This window comes from Sesamum indicum, linkage group LG13 (assembly GCF_026168435.1).
Source record: "Sesamum indicum cultivar Baizhima isolate 11 linkage group LG13, ASM2616843v1, whole genome shotgun sequence".
Classification (NCBI taxonomy): domain Eukaryota; kingdom Viridiplantae; phylum Streptophyta; class Magnoliopsida; order Lamiales; family Pedaliaceae; genus Sesamum; species Sesamum indicum.
The window spans coordinates 19,382,586-19,398,126 of record NC_142669.1 but is presented as its reverse complement, the minus strand read 5'-3'; the positions used below and the strand labels follow the sequence as shown (position 1 = coordinate 19,398,126).

The following is a 15,541-nucleotide window of genomic DNA, read 5'->3' as shown; positions in this document are numbered from 1 at the left end:
TGGTCTTTCACAGACGCAATGAGATCGCGCCTTTTGCAGGTCGCGTAGTTGATGGTCTTTCACAGACGCAATGAGATCGCGCCTTTTGCAGGTCGCGTAGTTGGTGGTCTTTCACAGACACAATGAGATCGCGCCTTTTGCAGGTCGCGTAGTTGGTGGTCTTTCACAGACACAATGAGATCGCGCCTTTTGCAGGTCGCGTAGTTGGTGGTCTTTCACAGACGCAATGAGATCGCGCCTTTTGCAGGTCGCGTAGTTGATGGTCTTTCACAGACGCAATGAGATCGCGCCTTTTGCAGGTCGCGTAGTTGATGGTTGCGTGACATTGCGTCGTAGAGTAGGATACTACTGGAGCTATTTAATTCATGGGAACATTCATACGTGCTAATTCAACCAAATATTGTAATTGCGTACATGATTTGTGATGTAAATACGAACATTTCAAAAAGATAATAATCATCCGTCATGCAAATAAAGATACAAACATACCCACTGTAGTGGATTGCTACCTTCATCTATTTCGACTTCGTTCTCGATCTCCTTCCCATTCTCTATCCTTGATTGTATTCATCTCCTCCTCGTTGATGTATTTGTGGGCCAAAAGCATCAATTGTTCTACATCTCCGGGGGGATCTCTAGCTAATGCTGATGCGAACGGTCCCTTCTTTAAACCGTGTATTAATATACTCGTCATCATATCAATCCGCAGCTCCTGCACTTCCAATGTCTCATTATTGAATCTCCCCATAAAATCTTTAAGAGATTCCTCTCTTCCCTGCCGGATTGCAAATAAGTGGACCGCTGATCTCTTCGACTTTTGTTTGCTAGCGAAGTGGTATGCGAACCCGTGCATCAATTGATCGTATGATCCAATGGTCCCGTTAGGCAAGCCGGTGAACCATTCTTGTGCCTTCCCTGTCAAAGTAGTCACAAACAGCCTTGCGTTAATAGAATCTGTTTGCCCATATAAATTCATTACCATTTCGAATGTTGTGATGTGCTCGCGCGGGTCCTTCGTCCCATCGTATCTAGGTAGATCGGGTAGTCGAAAATTTGGACCAACAACTTCGGATAGCATTTCGTTGGTGAAGGGCGAGTTCGTATTTTGCCTAGCCAGGTCGCCTTGCTTCTTCAGGTCTTCTAACTGTTGCTTCAGTTTCTCTATCTGCCTTCTTACGCCTCCCACTTCAACTCTGGAGGTCGCTGGTTGTCCTACCTTACTGTTGCTAGATGTGGTAGCTGATCTCTCTCTCACCCGACTGGTTCTTGGCATCATCTCCTTACTCTTCCTCATGCGAACCATTCCTTCTACTTGACCAGCCAAGATCATTTTTCTCCGTTCTTCCGTCCGTCCTTTCCCTGAGGGTTCCCTGACAGATGGGCAGTGCTCCTCCATGGCCTTCTTACTCGCTATCCCGATCATCCGCCGCTTCTCTTCATCGGTTAGATGCCACCTTCCCTCTTGTTCACGCATTGATGATTCAGACATGGCGAATTCTTCCTCAAACCAAATCTAAAGGAGCTTTCCTCAGATTCCCACAGACGGCGCCAACTGATCCGGGTCGAAATCTACGCGACCTCCTTGGTTCGATCTCCCAAGCGGTTCGAGGTCGCTCCTCTCCCAGACTAGTGATTGGGCCCTGAGAAAAGAAGCAGATCGTTAGGCTTGCTGGGGTGGCCCCCAGCTAAGGCCCTCCGATGCTGAAGTCAGTGTTTGGTTGAGGTCGAAATATGGGGTCGCTATAAGAAAAGAGCGAGCCGAAGGTGAAATGTGGTCAAGACGACGTACCTTTAATACACTGACTGGGAGGTATATATAGAGAGCCAGGGGGTCTACCGACCCGCTACGCGCGTGCCACGTGTTCTAGGTCGTCGGGTCGGGTCGCGACCCGACCCGGTAAAAGTGGCGCGGGTCATACTGGCAAACTTGCGATTTTGGGCCCCATCAAGGGCAAAGTTGTCTTTTTACGAGAAGATAGGGTTTTACCCCCATCAATAGGTTTTCGTCTACACGACATCAGTTAGAGATTTGTGGACAAAATTGGAAGCAAGATTTGAAGTGAGTAATGGCCCTCTCTTACCAAATTGACAGAGAAATCAATTCTATGACACAAGGGGACCAATCAATAACTGCATATTTTACTAAATTCAAGAAATTATGGGATGAACTTGCCTGTCTCGTACTCCTTGAAGAAATATTTTACTAACTGGCGCCGTCTGTGGGAAATATTTACCTCGACACTGAGTATGCAAACCAGGTCTCGAGCTTTGGCGGAACAAGACTCGCCTCGTGAACAGTCACCACCCCAGGAGGTAACCCCCCTGACTCATGAGCAAGTACCCTTCAATGGGGAGATTCCTCCTGAACATCGACATATCTTTCTCCCCTTTTGATTTCTCCAAAAATATTGTACTTTGAATTTTGAGTAATGGAGTTAGTTTTCTTGTCGTAATCCCAACAAACAAAACAAACTTAGACATAGAGATCCTTGAAGTTTCACGAGGACCCTAGAGACAAAACTCATCATTGTCATATAGACAAAAGTCGTTATTATCCCGGGACCCCCTAAATAGAACTTTCATTGAGATCCTCGTCAATAATGTCGCCCCGAAAACTTTACATCCCTCTGAAGTTGGTGAAAGACCGACTCCGGGACATGAAGTATCCTTTGAGGCAACGTCCCTTTATCGAACTGTTGAGACAAGGTCCCCTCTTAAAAATATTGGAATCGGAAAATTTTGCGCCCCCCCCCCCCCCCCTTCCGAAGTTGGTAAAAGCCTAACTATGGGGCTCCATCACCAGAGGTAAGAATTGTTTACGGGGAATCTCATCTCTTGAAGATGACGTCGAATTTCTCAAAATGAATGAAAGAATTCGGCGCGAAAAATGAATAAATTCTGATTAACCTCTACTAATAGAGAATGAGAGCAAATATTATTAAAAATTATTTGATGGTGTAGTGGTAGGAGTTTCCATTTACCATTCTTTTGACCTGGGTTCAAAACCCAGGGGATGCAAAAATAAGCACCTCCTCAAAAAACACTTGAAGACTCAAGCTGAATTAACTTGAGCCTGAGTGCGCGCCCGAGTAAACTCCCCTGGTGCACCAGCTCGAGCCCGCGAGCGCCCCCCAGCACCAGTCCGAGGCAGCCCCAGCTGCAGCAGCTCGAGGCTGGTGAGTGCGGCACAGCACCAGCCCGAGGCAATGCCTCGGGCTGGCGAGTGCGGCACCAGCACCAACTGCCAGCACAGCTCGAGGGCCTCGAGCTGGCGAGTGCACCTCCTAGTGCACCAGCTCGAGGTGCGTGGGGCGTTCCTCTGGTGTTCCAGCTCGAGCTGATTGGTGCACCAACTGCAGCAGCGTGCGCTTAGCACCAGCTGCCAGCATGGCTCGAGGCATTGCCTCGGGCTGGCTCGTGCGCTCCTCTGGTGCACCAGCTCGCGCTTGCGCTCCCCCAACGCACCGCCTGGTGCACCCCGCGACCGAGGGGCACCCCCAGCTCGAGTTGGGCACCAGACACTGTTGGCCAAGCGTATTCATACATCCCCAATGAATTGATAATAATAAACAACTACCCACCCATCCACTCTCATGTGTTAACTCGATTTAGAAAAGTGTTTACTTTCGGACAAAATATTACACTGGGTGGGCATATTCCATCAGAGAGTGGGGGGCTGTATGATGTGCATTAATAAAAAATATTAATTTGTAAGGATAAATGAGTAATTTGATATGTATGGGCACACCTTAAACATATATACCTCACCACATCATATAATTTCCAACACCCCTATAAATACCAAAATACTAATTTTTTAATCTAAGTCACTATTCATTGACAAGACATCCACTCTTGAAAATTACACATTTTGCGGCAATTGCATTTCACCTGGTGCGCAATTGTGCCGAGGTAAAATTCTCGATTTTATCCTTTAGCAAAAAAATCTCGACCACATCAAATGGTTTTTTTCTCATTTCAAATTATTTCTTTGCATGGTATCAGAGTCATCAATTGATGGTCTGTAATCCTGCATTCCCTTTCTACAACAAACAAGAACTGAAAGCTGAAAATGCAGAACAACATGGCGCAAGACTCAGAAATCTTGAAATTCAACAATTAGACGATCCAGGTATGAGTCTGGTTTCAATTCCTTTGAATGGCTCTAATTTCTTGACATGGAGTAGATGTGTCAAGATATCTTTAGGAGCAAAAATGAAGCTTCCCTTCATCAATGGAAAAATCAAAAAACCTGAAGAAAAAGTGACAAGATATATGAACAGTGGGTAAGAGCATATTACATGGTCACTTCTTGGATATTAAACTCGAATTTTAAAGAAATAGTTGAAAGCTTCCTATATACAACTACGGCTAGAGAATTGTGGGCTGAATTGGAAAAAAGATTTGGACAAGGTAATGATCCAATGATTTATCAGTTGAAAAGAGAAATATCATCTATTGTCGAAGGGACAATGTCAGTTTGCCTATTTTTCAAAGGTCAAAAGGTTGTGGGATGAACTCAGCTGTCTTAGTCCCCTGCCACAATGTAGCTGTGGAGCTTCTAAGGCCATGGTAGCTCTTATTGCCGAGAATCATTTGATGCAGGTTTTAATGGGATTGAGTGATTCGTTTGATAGCATCAGAAGTCAAATACTCATGCTTTAACCTATGCCCTCAGTCAGTAAAGCATACTCTAAGGTCCTAAGAATAGAAAAACAAAGAGAGGTGGATCTAGGACCTTCAAATCCAACACAAAATATGGCTATGCAAGTGAAGGGGCCAAATTTTAAAAGGTTTGGAAATGCGGGAACATTTCAAAGGAGAAAAACAGCAGTTGAGAGGAAAGCACAAGTTTGTGATCACTGTGGAAAAAATGGACACACCAAAGAGGTGTGTTTTGAGATTCATGGATACCTTGAGTGGTACAATCGCCCAGGTTACCGATGGCGCACCCTTGGGTGGCCGCGGTGGCGACAAGACTCTCCTCGTCGCCCAATTTTATTTTTTTATTTTTTAAAATTAAAAATATATTTAAGAAAAAGAAAATTTAAATTTAAATTTAAATTTAATATACTAATAATTTAAATTTAAATTATATATAGTAAATAATTCATTAAGATAAATTTAAATTAATTATTAATTTAATATTTTTATATATTATTTTTTGTATTGTGATTCTAATTTAATTTTTTACTTAAATTATAAATTTATAAAAATTATAATTTTTTTGTATTTTAATATTTAAAATAAAATTATTTACTTTTTAGGAGGGATAAAAATGTAAAAAGAATCAATTAAAAATAAAGTTAAAATAAGTATATTTGATTATGGTAATTTTAAATTCAATATAGGAGTATTTTTCTCAATTTATAGCAAAAATATGTCAAAATTCGCAAAAAAATCATACTCACTCACACCACTTGTGAGTCCATTCACCTTCAGTTAACTTCCAACGGTAGGGGGATTTTGTGCAAGGTTTTAGAAAAGAGGGGGTTGCCTATTTCTAAAATATTGGGGAGTTTTCAACTGATTTTTGAAAACATAGGAGGGTAATATACAATTTGACCAATGATATAGTGACAAAATAAAATTGGTGTCACTTAATATATAATTTTAGTGATAACTTTAATATTTATCACTTGATAATTTGTCGTTAATATCATATTTTCTTGTAGTGTGACACAAGAAAAATGACCTTCTAGTAGTCATTTCCCATATTTTCTGATGAGTGTTGAGTAAAACAAAAATAATTTTTATACACCAAAATATGTAAAAATAGTGAGTAGGATCGAATCTACATGGATTAGTTTTAAATCAACTTACTGATGAAAAAGGGAGGTTTGTTAAAACTAAATTTAGAAAATAAAATTGAAAACAGGAATAATATGATAAAAGACTTTTCAGTTAAAGACTAGATCGTGCTTGATTCCACTATTAATCATTGATGCAACGATAACAATCATCACAATAAATTAATAAATTAGTTATAATTATTAATATTACCTAAAGATCTCACATTTCCTTACATTTTCGTTGGTCAAGATTCATGCATCCCTTGACTAACCCTCTAATCAGTAAAGAACTTGGAAATATCCTTAAAATTTAAATACCAACAACATTAAGAATTAGAATGACCCAATTCTAAATCAATAAATCCGATCCTATGATGATTCAATTAAGTTAGTATGCATTCTCCACGACTATTAAAATATAATGAAGTATGCAGTATTGTCACTAGTTAAAAGTCACTATAGTCCACATGTGAACTAGCTTTTCTCCAAAAACTCCGTCCGCTCCTCCACATTTATTACTTTGTATGCAGTATTAAACATAGGCACGTCTAACAACATCTATAAATTTGTGATATTTTTCTTTTCTCCAACATTTGTCTTCCATTTTCACCCTTTTAGTTCAATTTCTCCATTTAACATCTCATCAAATCCTTTCAAACTAAAAGCATAAAAATGTCACATATTTAGAAGTTTTTAATACTAAAACGAACACATTATTCCAATGATTATGTGTCAAATTAGGCAATTATCATTCCCCATGAATGACTAACTACTTAAAGAATACAATTGTTTGGAGTGAAGGAATATACTTAAGTATTAATGTCTTTCCACTAAATTAATAAATAGTAAGGTGAGTGCAACAACCCAACTAAAGAAAATAAAATAATTTTTTTCTTTTGATAGCTCAAATTGACATCCCCATAATACGTATTATTTCTTTAAGTCCGTTGCTCTATGAATTCGGAGTGATATTAATGGCCCTATACTAGTACCTTGAGTTTTGATGGATGTTCTACAAACAACTCAATATCCTTTATAGAAGATGGTCCACCTTCACACTCATGTAGATAGCTTCATTAAGCACATATCATTCTTTATAATTTTTACATTCTCAACTTGTGCCACACTATCGTCGTTATTCATTTTCATATATATACTAGCTACCATCATACGATGTTCTAACAAGCATTTCATCATGACAGTTAAACTTAATCGAGATTTTCTCCATGTAGTATGATTGACATAAGAAAAATACAATTTTAGTTTTAAAAATTTTAACACCAATAATATATCAGCTCACTTAGATCTTTCATGTCAAATTGTGAAGACAAAAATCTCTTGGTTTCATCAACTATTTCTAAGATAGGTAAAAAAATTAGCTAGTCATCAACACACTGACATAAAACCACACAATCTAACGCAAACAAACACAAGTATCTAATGCACTTACACTGTATTCATTAGTTAATAGAGTAAATTTTCCATATTATTGTTTGGAAGCCTACTTAAGACCATAGATAGATTTTCTAAATTTGCATACTTGATTAGGAACTACAAACCCTTTAAGTTGTTCTATATATATTTCTTCTTCTAAATCACTATTTTAAAATATAATTCTTACATCTATTTGATGAATTACTAGCCCATACATAGCTTAAAGTGCAACTAAGGTTCCAATAATTGCAATTTTTATCACAAAAAATATATATATTAAAGTAGTCTATACATTTATTTTGCGTATACCCTACAACTACTAAATTATCCATGAATTTTTCTATAAACTAATGTAGTCTAATTTTCGCTTTTTGAACCCATTTGGATTTAATTGGCTTATTCGCTATTGAATAAATCAATAAAATTTAAAGTATATTTTATCTTAATGGAAACTATTTCAATTTTAATAAGTAATTTTCACAAGCTAGAGTCTATAGACATTTGAAATCAGTTTGAATAATAAGAAGTTTAATGTTATGAGATCTAAGCTATTTGCAGGCCGATTATGTAGTTAATCTTTACGGTTTGAGCTGATGTTAAGCGACCACCACTGCGAATTCTGGTTGAAATTTAATTAGTCTAAACATGCATTTGCCAAGTTGCCAACAAAAATGACACCTACAACTTGTTTTATGGCAATACATACAAAAGTCCACATACCTACTTCAAAGTATATTAACTAGCTTTTAATTGGTCACTGAGTAGTTAGTTCCAAATTTTGTTATTATATTACACCCCTCGAAACGAAAAAAAATCTAAATTCTGGCAGTATTCCAATAGATATACAAGAAAAAAAGTAAAAAAGAAAGAGCCGCCCCGGAAAAGCCAGCCTGCATCTCATATCTTTCCACGTGGATCATGCTGTAATTCATCCCGTCTCAGAACCTTCCATTCCAACTTTCAAAGTTAAACTCCTCACGTCAACAACTCCATTACATTTACATACATACATACATTTCATCAAATTAAGCAACCTCCAAAACTCGAATCTTTCGTCAAACCCTATCACTAAAACAGAAAACATTGTATATCCAATCAATACTAACATTAACGATAAAAGGAAAAACGAGTTCTCTACATTTCTTACATTCTACTTGAACAAATTAAAATATGTGAATGAATTCAGTTGAGGAGAGAACACACATACATATTAGCTGTCTGTGTTTGTGGGTTTTGGAGAAAGCCCCCCGACCCCCATCTACATCAACATCTACATCTACTACCACCTCAATTATATCCCTTCTTTTGTCCCTTTTTCATATAATTTGTTTTTAAATCTACTACTTTTTGATATCATTATCCACCTTCTTCATGTTACTTTGGTTGCCAAGAATTAGAAGAGAGAGTAATCTCAGATGATGATGTTAATGATGATGAGCTGTTGATCATTTTTATTACTCTAATAATATCTGCAAAGGCAGCGATGAAATTGTGACGCTTTGGCTTTACTTCTCAGCAGAAACGTTGGCTTTTCAGGGATGATAAAGGTGGAAGATTGAGAGGAAAGGAAAGTTCAAATTCCAAGATTATTCTGTCCCAGCCGAGAAGGTTGAATCACCGAGATGTAAGCTCCCCACTTTAGTTTTCTTTCTCTCTCTCTCTCTCTCTCTCTCTTTCTTTCTGTTTTTCCCTTTCATTCAAATTCACAGAAATATATATGTATATATATATGTTTATATTATGATTGAGTGTCTTTTATGCAAGCAATTCCCCAATCATTTATTTAAAGTATCGTTCATGGAAAATTACAGTGATATGGCGACTCCTGTGGAGCCTCCAAATGGATTTAGGCCTATAGGAAAGCATTACTATACAATGTGGCATACATTGTTTGAAATAGACACCAAATATATGCCGATCAAGCCGATAGGCAGAGGAGCGTACGGGGTGGTCTGTTCGTCCATCAATAGGGACACAAATGAAAGAGTTGCCATCAAGAAGATCAATAATGTGTTTGGAAACCGGATTGATGCTCTGAGGACTCTAAGAGAACTCATGTTGTTGCGTTGCATAAAGCACGAAAATGTGATTGCTCTTAAGGATGTTATGATGCCGACTAATTGGAGGGGTTTTAAAGATGTTTATATGGTCTACGAGTTGATGGATACCGATCTTCATCAGATTATTAAGTCCTCACAGCCTCTGTCAAATGACCACTGTAAATACTTTATTTTCCAGGTATTAGTTCTTATCTTAGCTTTCGGAGGCATATCGACATTGATTTATATACTTATTAATGTCTAATGTTAGGAAGTCTCTCAATTGTAATTCATTGCAACACAAATAATGAGAAGAAAACTAGTTATTTAGTCAATATATGGTCCTCTTTTCTACTGGAATACAAGAATGAAAAATAGCGGTGCCCAACGTCAAAAACTCTCATGCTTCCACAATCGACTTGATTCCATACGAAGGTTAGGTGATCAAGTGATCATTCTTAAATTTAACAACTATGATCGTATTTTTTATATTCTTTCTGGAACATTAAACTGCTTATTAAAAAATATTCTTTCTGGAACATTAAACTGCTTATACTGAAACAATCTGCAAGAAAATGATTAGACGAAAGATTGAATCTATTAACTGTTTCAAGAAATGCTATTTAAAGTTGTGTATTCAAACAGCTATTTTACTTATCTAAACTCAAGAAAACGTCAGAGTCAGCAACATCTACTTTAGAACTCTCTTCTGCTCTTAATTAAATAGATTCAAGAACCCCTGCTATATAATTGTTGGTCTTTCTGGGTGGTTCCATTATGCAGCTTCTCAGGGGATTGAAATATCTACATTCTGCAAACATTCTTCACCGGGACTTGAAGCCCGGAAATCTCCTCGTCAACGCTAATTGTCAGCTGAAGATTTGTGATTTCGGGCTGGCACGAACCAGCAGAGACAACGGACAGTTCATGACTGAATATGTAGTCACGAGATGGTATCGTGCACCGGAGCTGCTTCTTTCCTGCGACAATTATGGAACCTCCATTGATATCTGGGCTGTAGGATGCATCTTAGCAGAAATTCTCGGCCGTAAACCAATCTTTCCAGGAACTGATTGCCTCAGTCAACTCAAGCTTATTATCAGTGTCCTTGGTAGCCAACCTGAAGCAGAGCTCAGGTTTATAGATAATGCAAAAGCCAAAAGGTTCATCTTGTCACTTGGCCGTTCCAGAGGAGCTCATTTTTCTTCCTTGTATCCGCACGCAGACCCTCTGGCGATAGATTTGTTGGATCGGATGCTTGTATTTGACCCATCCAAAAGAATCAGTGTTACAGAGGCTCTCTGTCACCCCTATATCTCAAGTTTGTATGATCCGAGTAGCAATCCTCCAGCTCCGTACCGTATCAATGTGGATATAGATGAGAATATGGGAGAACCAGTTATTAGGGAGATGATGTTGAGGGAGATCCTCTATTACCATCCTGAAGCTGCTTATGCTTACAACAATCTGATATATTGATGTTCAGTCCACAGAATTCCTAATATATTTCTTCACGAAAATAGTTAAAGATGGAGGATATGATAAGGAACAGAATCATATCCAATGAGCTGAGCACAAAAATGTTATCTATTTCAGGTTTTTGTGAAGTAGAGATGCAAACACGCATGAGAACTTTGATGGTCATTGAGTATTATTGGCGTATTGCAATGAGACGGAGCTTCTTCATGACATGTGACATATTTGTGTATTCATCAACTATATTTCCTATCGTATTTTCTAATTATGGCTATGTATATTTCGTTTTGATGAAATGTGCGGCTAGAATTAACACCACATTATGCCAACATGCGAGAGCTTGAAGCCAAATTTTGATGGAAGAAATCTAGGATTAACATGTTAGCAACAATGACATGGACGACATAGTATATATGATGCTTCATGGAAATTTAAGTATGCCTAGAACACAAAATTTTGGTGTGGCTTTCTCTAGTTTCCATCCTGAACAAAGCAAGCTATTTCATCCATTGAGCACAAAAAGTGTTTCGTAAAATTAGTTCAGAATTGTCTAACAATAGATCCAAGAAAGAGAAAGCTCTTTCAACCAGTAGTAGTGAAAGATATATTGTCAGAAAATTGCTTGGAGAGGAGGGATTGGAATAGATACAATTTGATGGAAATGAAGCGAGGGCCATCTTGAAGAAATTGGGTTTTGACAAACCACAACACATGGAAAACAAAACATGGAGTTTCCCACTAGAGGTTGTGGATGATAACACAGAGAAGAAATAAACCTTAAAACTTAGGCAAGATGAGAAGTTTGAGCCCTTTGGATTCCATGAAGATTGGGCAGACAAGGTTGTTTCTGACAGAGTCTTTGATGGAAATGAAGAGATTGGGTTTTACGTTCATCCTAAAACTGGAGAAATTCACTTTTTTGTGCTGAATGCTGATGAGTAATATTCATTAGAATGTGATAGACTATAGCTATATTGGTCGACCCACCATTCATTGTTCAATTTCTAATTTTCCACTGGAAATATTGTCACTAATTCACATTTATCTATCTGCTGCTGGAGAGGGCTTCCAGTGAAGTTTATTCCCGGGACAAAGAAACTCATCATCAAGATGAGAAAAGAGAGATAATTATATAGTCTGCATGATTGATGCGGGACAAAGAAACTCATCATCAAGATGAGAAAAGAGAGATAATTATATAGTCTGCATGATTGATGCTGCTGACATAAGTAACACTTTATTTCCTGTAGGGAGAGTGTTCTGTGTGTATATATTCCACTTTCAATACGGCCTAAAGCCCCTTCTCTCCATTTATTTTTTTTATTGGCTTTTGCTCTATATCTTCTCTTTTCTTCGTCTTTGTAATCCTCAAAGTTGTCGTACCCAAACTCATCGGCTCCTCTCTTCTTGATTCTTCTTTTCTGTCTCAACCTGGTTGTGTAAATCCCTCAAATATTTTGATGTGGAAGCATTTGTTAGACAATCACAAGACTCATGTCGCCGGTACTCAGTGAAATCCTGCTTTCTGGATTTACTGTAAACTCATCTCTCCATCGTCGTTCCCACCTTGTTCAGTCCTTCTCTGTTGTCTTCCTCTACTGGTTCTATGTTTTCTCATGAACACATCACTAAGTTACTTGCAAATCTCTTATAGTCTTTCGGTCTAGAGGGTGTACTAATTAAAATCTTTAATTTTCTTGAAAACAAGACATTCTTGTGGGCAGCTTATACTTAATTTTTTTTTATCATATACATATAACATGGCTTCTCCAACCAGTGCAACTTCTTCAGGGTCTATCTCCATCTCCCTTCAAAACTCGGGTTCCGAGGAAAACCGGCAGCATGTAACGGATGAGAGGAAACGAAAACGAATCGTTTCCAACCGGGAATCAGCACGAAGATCCCGAATGAGGAAGCAGAAGCACTTGGATGATCTGAATGCTCAGGTGAATCAACTCAGGGCTGAAAATAATCACATTCTCTCAAACATCAATCTTGTCACTCAGCTTTGTTTGAATATTGAGTGTGAGAACTCAGTTCTCAGGGCTCAGATGTCCGAATTGAATCACAGGGTTCAGGCACTTAATGACATTATTAAGTACATCGACTCAAACAGAATTACTGCTGCAGGTCCCGAGATGGAGGATTATTATGATGAAGATGGGATGATGATGATGATGATGATGATGAATGGGGGAGACTTCTTGAAACCTTGGAGTTTAAACCATGTTAATGAACCAGTTATGGCTAATTTGCCTGATGTCCTCATGTACTGATCAGCAAGCTAAGCATTCCATGGATAGCCAAGTTTCATATGGGTGCATTATGAAACTATTTGTGGACAAATCAAATCATGATATATGAATTAATACATGATTTGATGAATGAATAGTGATTACCAAACATGAGACAATGGCCAAATGATGTAATAAATGATATATAAATAAAAGGATGCATGGGTTTGATGAATTTATAATGTGTGTGCGGATGTGTTCATTAATATTTTGCAAGTACTCCAATAGGGTTGGGTTCCTTAGTTGATACATTTGTTAGAAGTGGGTAGTACTGTACTATATATAATATCTGGATGATTGGGGTGTGGGGGTAGGGGTTGGGTGCTTAAATTGTAATAATTAAACTAATTGGGTGGGTAGGAATGGGTTTTGGACGTGGTCAAGAAATATGATTTGGAATGGTGACGTCAAGATTTTGAATTATTGGAAATATTATATTTAGAATTACACTACTAAACCTACAAACAGCTCAGTACGTACCGCTCCACCTTCAAATTATTGAGTGTATAGTGGACTTCTTTTATAAATATATTTATATAATATATATGTACATGCATGCATGTTGTATTATTGTACTCATCAAATTATCTTTTCAGGATATCCGAAATTAAAAGTTTTCCTTTTGTTCCAGAAAATTAATGAGTAAGTCAAGAATTAATTAGGCACAAGTAACTTTTTCTGCTTAAAGAAGAACAGCTTCTGATAAAAACGAAAGTGCGTGCTTGCGTACCACATTGGACCCAATATTGGAGGCATGTTGGATGTTTACCTCCACACTCCATAATCCACCCAACCCAAATACGGAGCTCCAACTCCAAGGCTTATTCGACTCACATCCTCACTTACCTAATTAGCCTATTACATCTATTTTGTAATTTTAATAACCAGATTTTTTGGGTTAATTTTTTAAAAATTATTAAAAAGATTATACATATATAATTTATATAAATATTATAAGAAAAATATATCGAGTCGCGGACGATTTTAAAAAAAATATTAATTTAGATCTTTTTATTCTGGAAAGCTATTAAAATTAAAGGATGAATAAGTGAGAGAGAACTTTTTTCGGTTAAGGTCAGGTTCATGCTTCATTCGTAGGTTGATCATAGATGCAAATATAACATTTGTTCAAACAAATAAATCAGTTATAGTCATTGGTACGACCTAACGACCTTATCTTTCCTTATCTTTTCGTCAGCCAAGGTACGACCATTGGTTAAATCCCTAATCAATGGACAATCCTAGGAACGTCGACAAGATTTAATTCATTAACAACATTAAGTATTAGAAAGACCTGATTCTAATTAACAAATTCCTACGAGGATAATTCGTTTAAATTTGATAATGCATTTCCCATAACATAACTAACTACTTTGACATAATTAATCATTCTACGTTGCTACTGAGTATGGAACTAAACAAATAATTACACGGATTGGTAGAGTTCAATTAGCTAAGCAAACCTTCTTGACAATGAACAATTGACCATATTATCATAAATCAAATGTTTGTAATAAGGGCACAAAGAACAACATCAATACTTATTTAACAAGCATAGAAAGTACGAATTAGATCTCACATTAATTTAGGAATCAAGCATCACCTTAACCCTAACCAGAAAATGATGAAATTAGCCGGACATGTTAATGGAAGAACACACTAGGAAGTGGAATTCCATTAACTCTAGGCAATGAATTAAAACTAAAGAGAGAATATGAAAATAAAGTTGTCAATAGAATTCAATATATATATTCACAAATTGAGAGACCCCCTCTATTTATAATAAAAGCATTCTACGAATCTAGACATAAGGGGGGTTAAGTACATAATCAGTTCTTAAAAAGTCAACAAATCATCCCATTACATCAGTCAAATATTAAAGGGATCATTTCCAAAATTCGCAGCAAATAATTCTTTTTTCTCTTATAAAAATTTGCATCTTTCCTTTTCTTCTTTAATGTTGACTGGTACACTGAGTGTGGGCACATTTAGTCAGCTCTACGAAACTGTCTAAAACATTTTCTTCCCTTTTTGGTGCTTTCAATTTTTATTTTTAACTTGATTTTGTCATCTTTATCCATATCAAACCTTTTTAGCTGAATATACAATAAAATTTACATGATTAGAAATATTTTAGCTAAAAAAGAAAGGTAAAATCATAACAAATTGTGCAGTTATCATTTTATATGCACTCAATTTTACATCTCTTACTTTTTTTATGGAAAAAGTGGTGGATTAGCCCAATTGTGTAAAAGCCCAGATAGGATAAATGCACCATGGTTATCAAGTAAAGTAAATATTGATTTCAATGGTTGATTTGTAAATCTTTTTGTGGGGTGCATTTTGCATTGTAAGATAATTTGTGTATGGAATACCGTTTTAAGTTATTGACTGTAGATTTTGGACATGTCACTGATTTTCTCTGCAATCATAAGCGATATATATATATATATATATTCAGATCATTTGTCTCCAACGGGCTACTTGCATTTGGGAATTAGAGCAT

General features: G+C 37.1%; 1 protein-coding gene and 1 pseudogene across 1 annotated transcript; both read left to right on the top strand.

Moving 5' to 3' along the window:
• The first annotated feature begins 8,248 nt into the window (after nt 1-8,248).
• Nucleotides 8,249-11,037, top strand: LOC105179061 (mitogen-activated protein kinase 7). Its single transcript, XM_011102656.3, has 3 exons — nt 8,249-8,850; nt 9,038-9,464; nt 10,049-11,037. Exons 2-3 carry the CDS (start codon nt 9,042-9,044, stop codon nt 10,742-10,744), a joined length of 1,119 nt encoding a protein of 372 aa, XP_011100958.1. The 5' UTR covers nt 8,249-8,850; nt 9,038-9,041; the 3' UTR covers nt 10,745-11,037.
• A 133-nt stretch (nt 11,038-11,170) lies between these two features.
• Nucleotides 11,171-13,210, top strand: LOC105179076 (bZIP transcription factor 44 pseudogene; annotated as a pseudogene).
• Nucleotides 13,211-15,541: the final 2,331 nt, after the last annotated feature.

What these genes read in the sequence shown, in the direction of transcription:
- LOC105179061 (XM_011102656.3), top strand. Translation starts at nt 9,042, where the DNA reads ATGGCGACTCCTGTGGAGCCTCCAAATGGATTTAGGCCTATAGGAAAG. An exon ending in GTAAATACTTTATTTTCCAG is followed by an intron (nt 9,465 to 10,048) that starts GTATTAGTTCTT and finishes TCCATTATGCAG; the next exon opens with CTTCTCAGGGGATTGAAATA.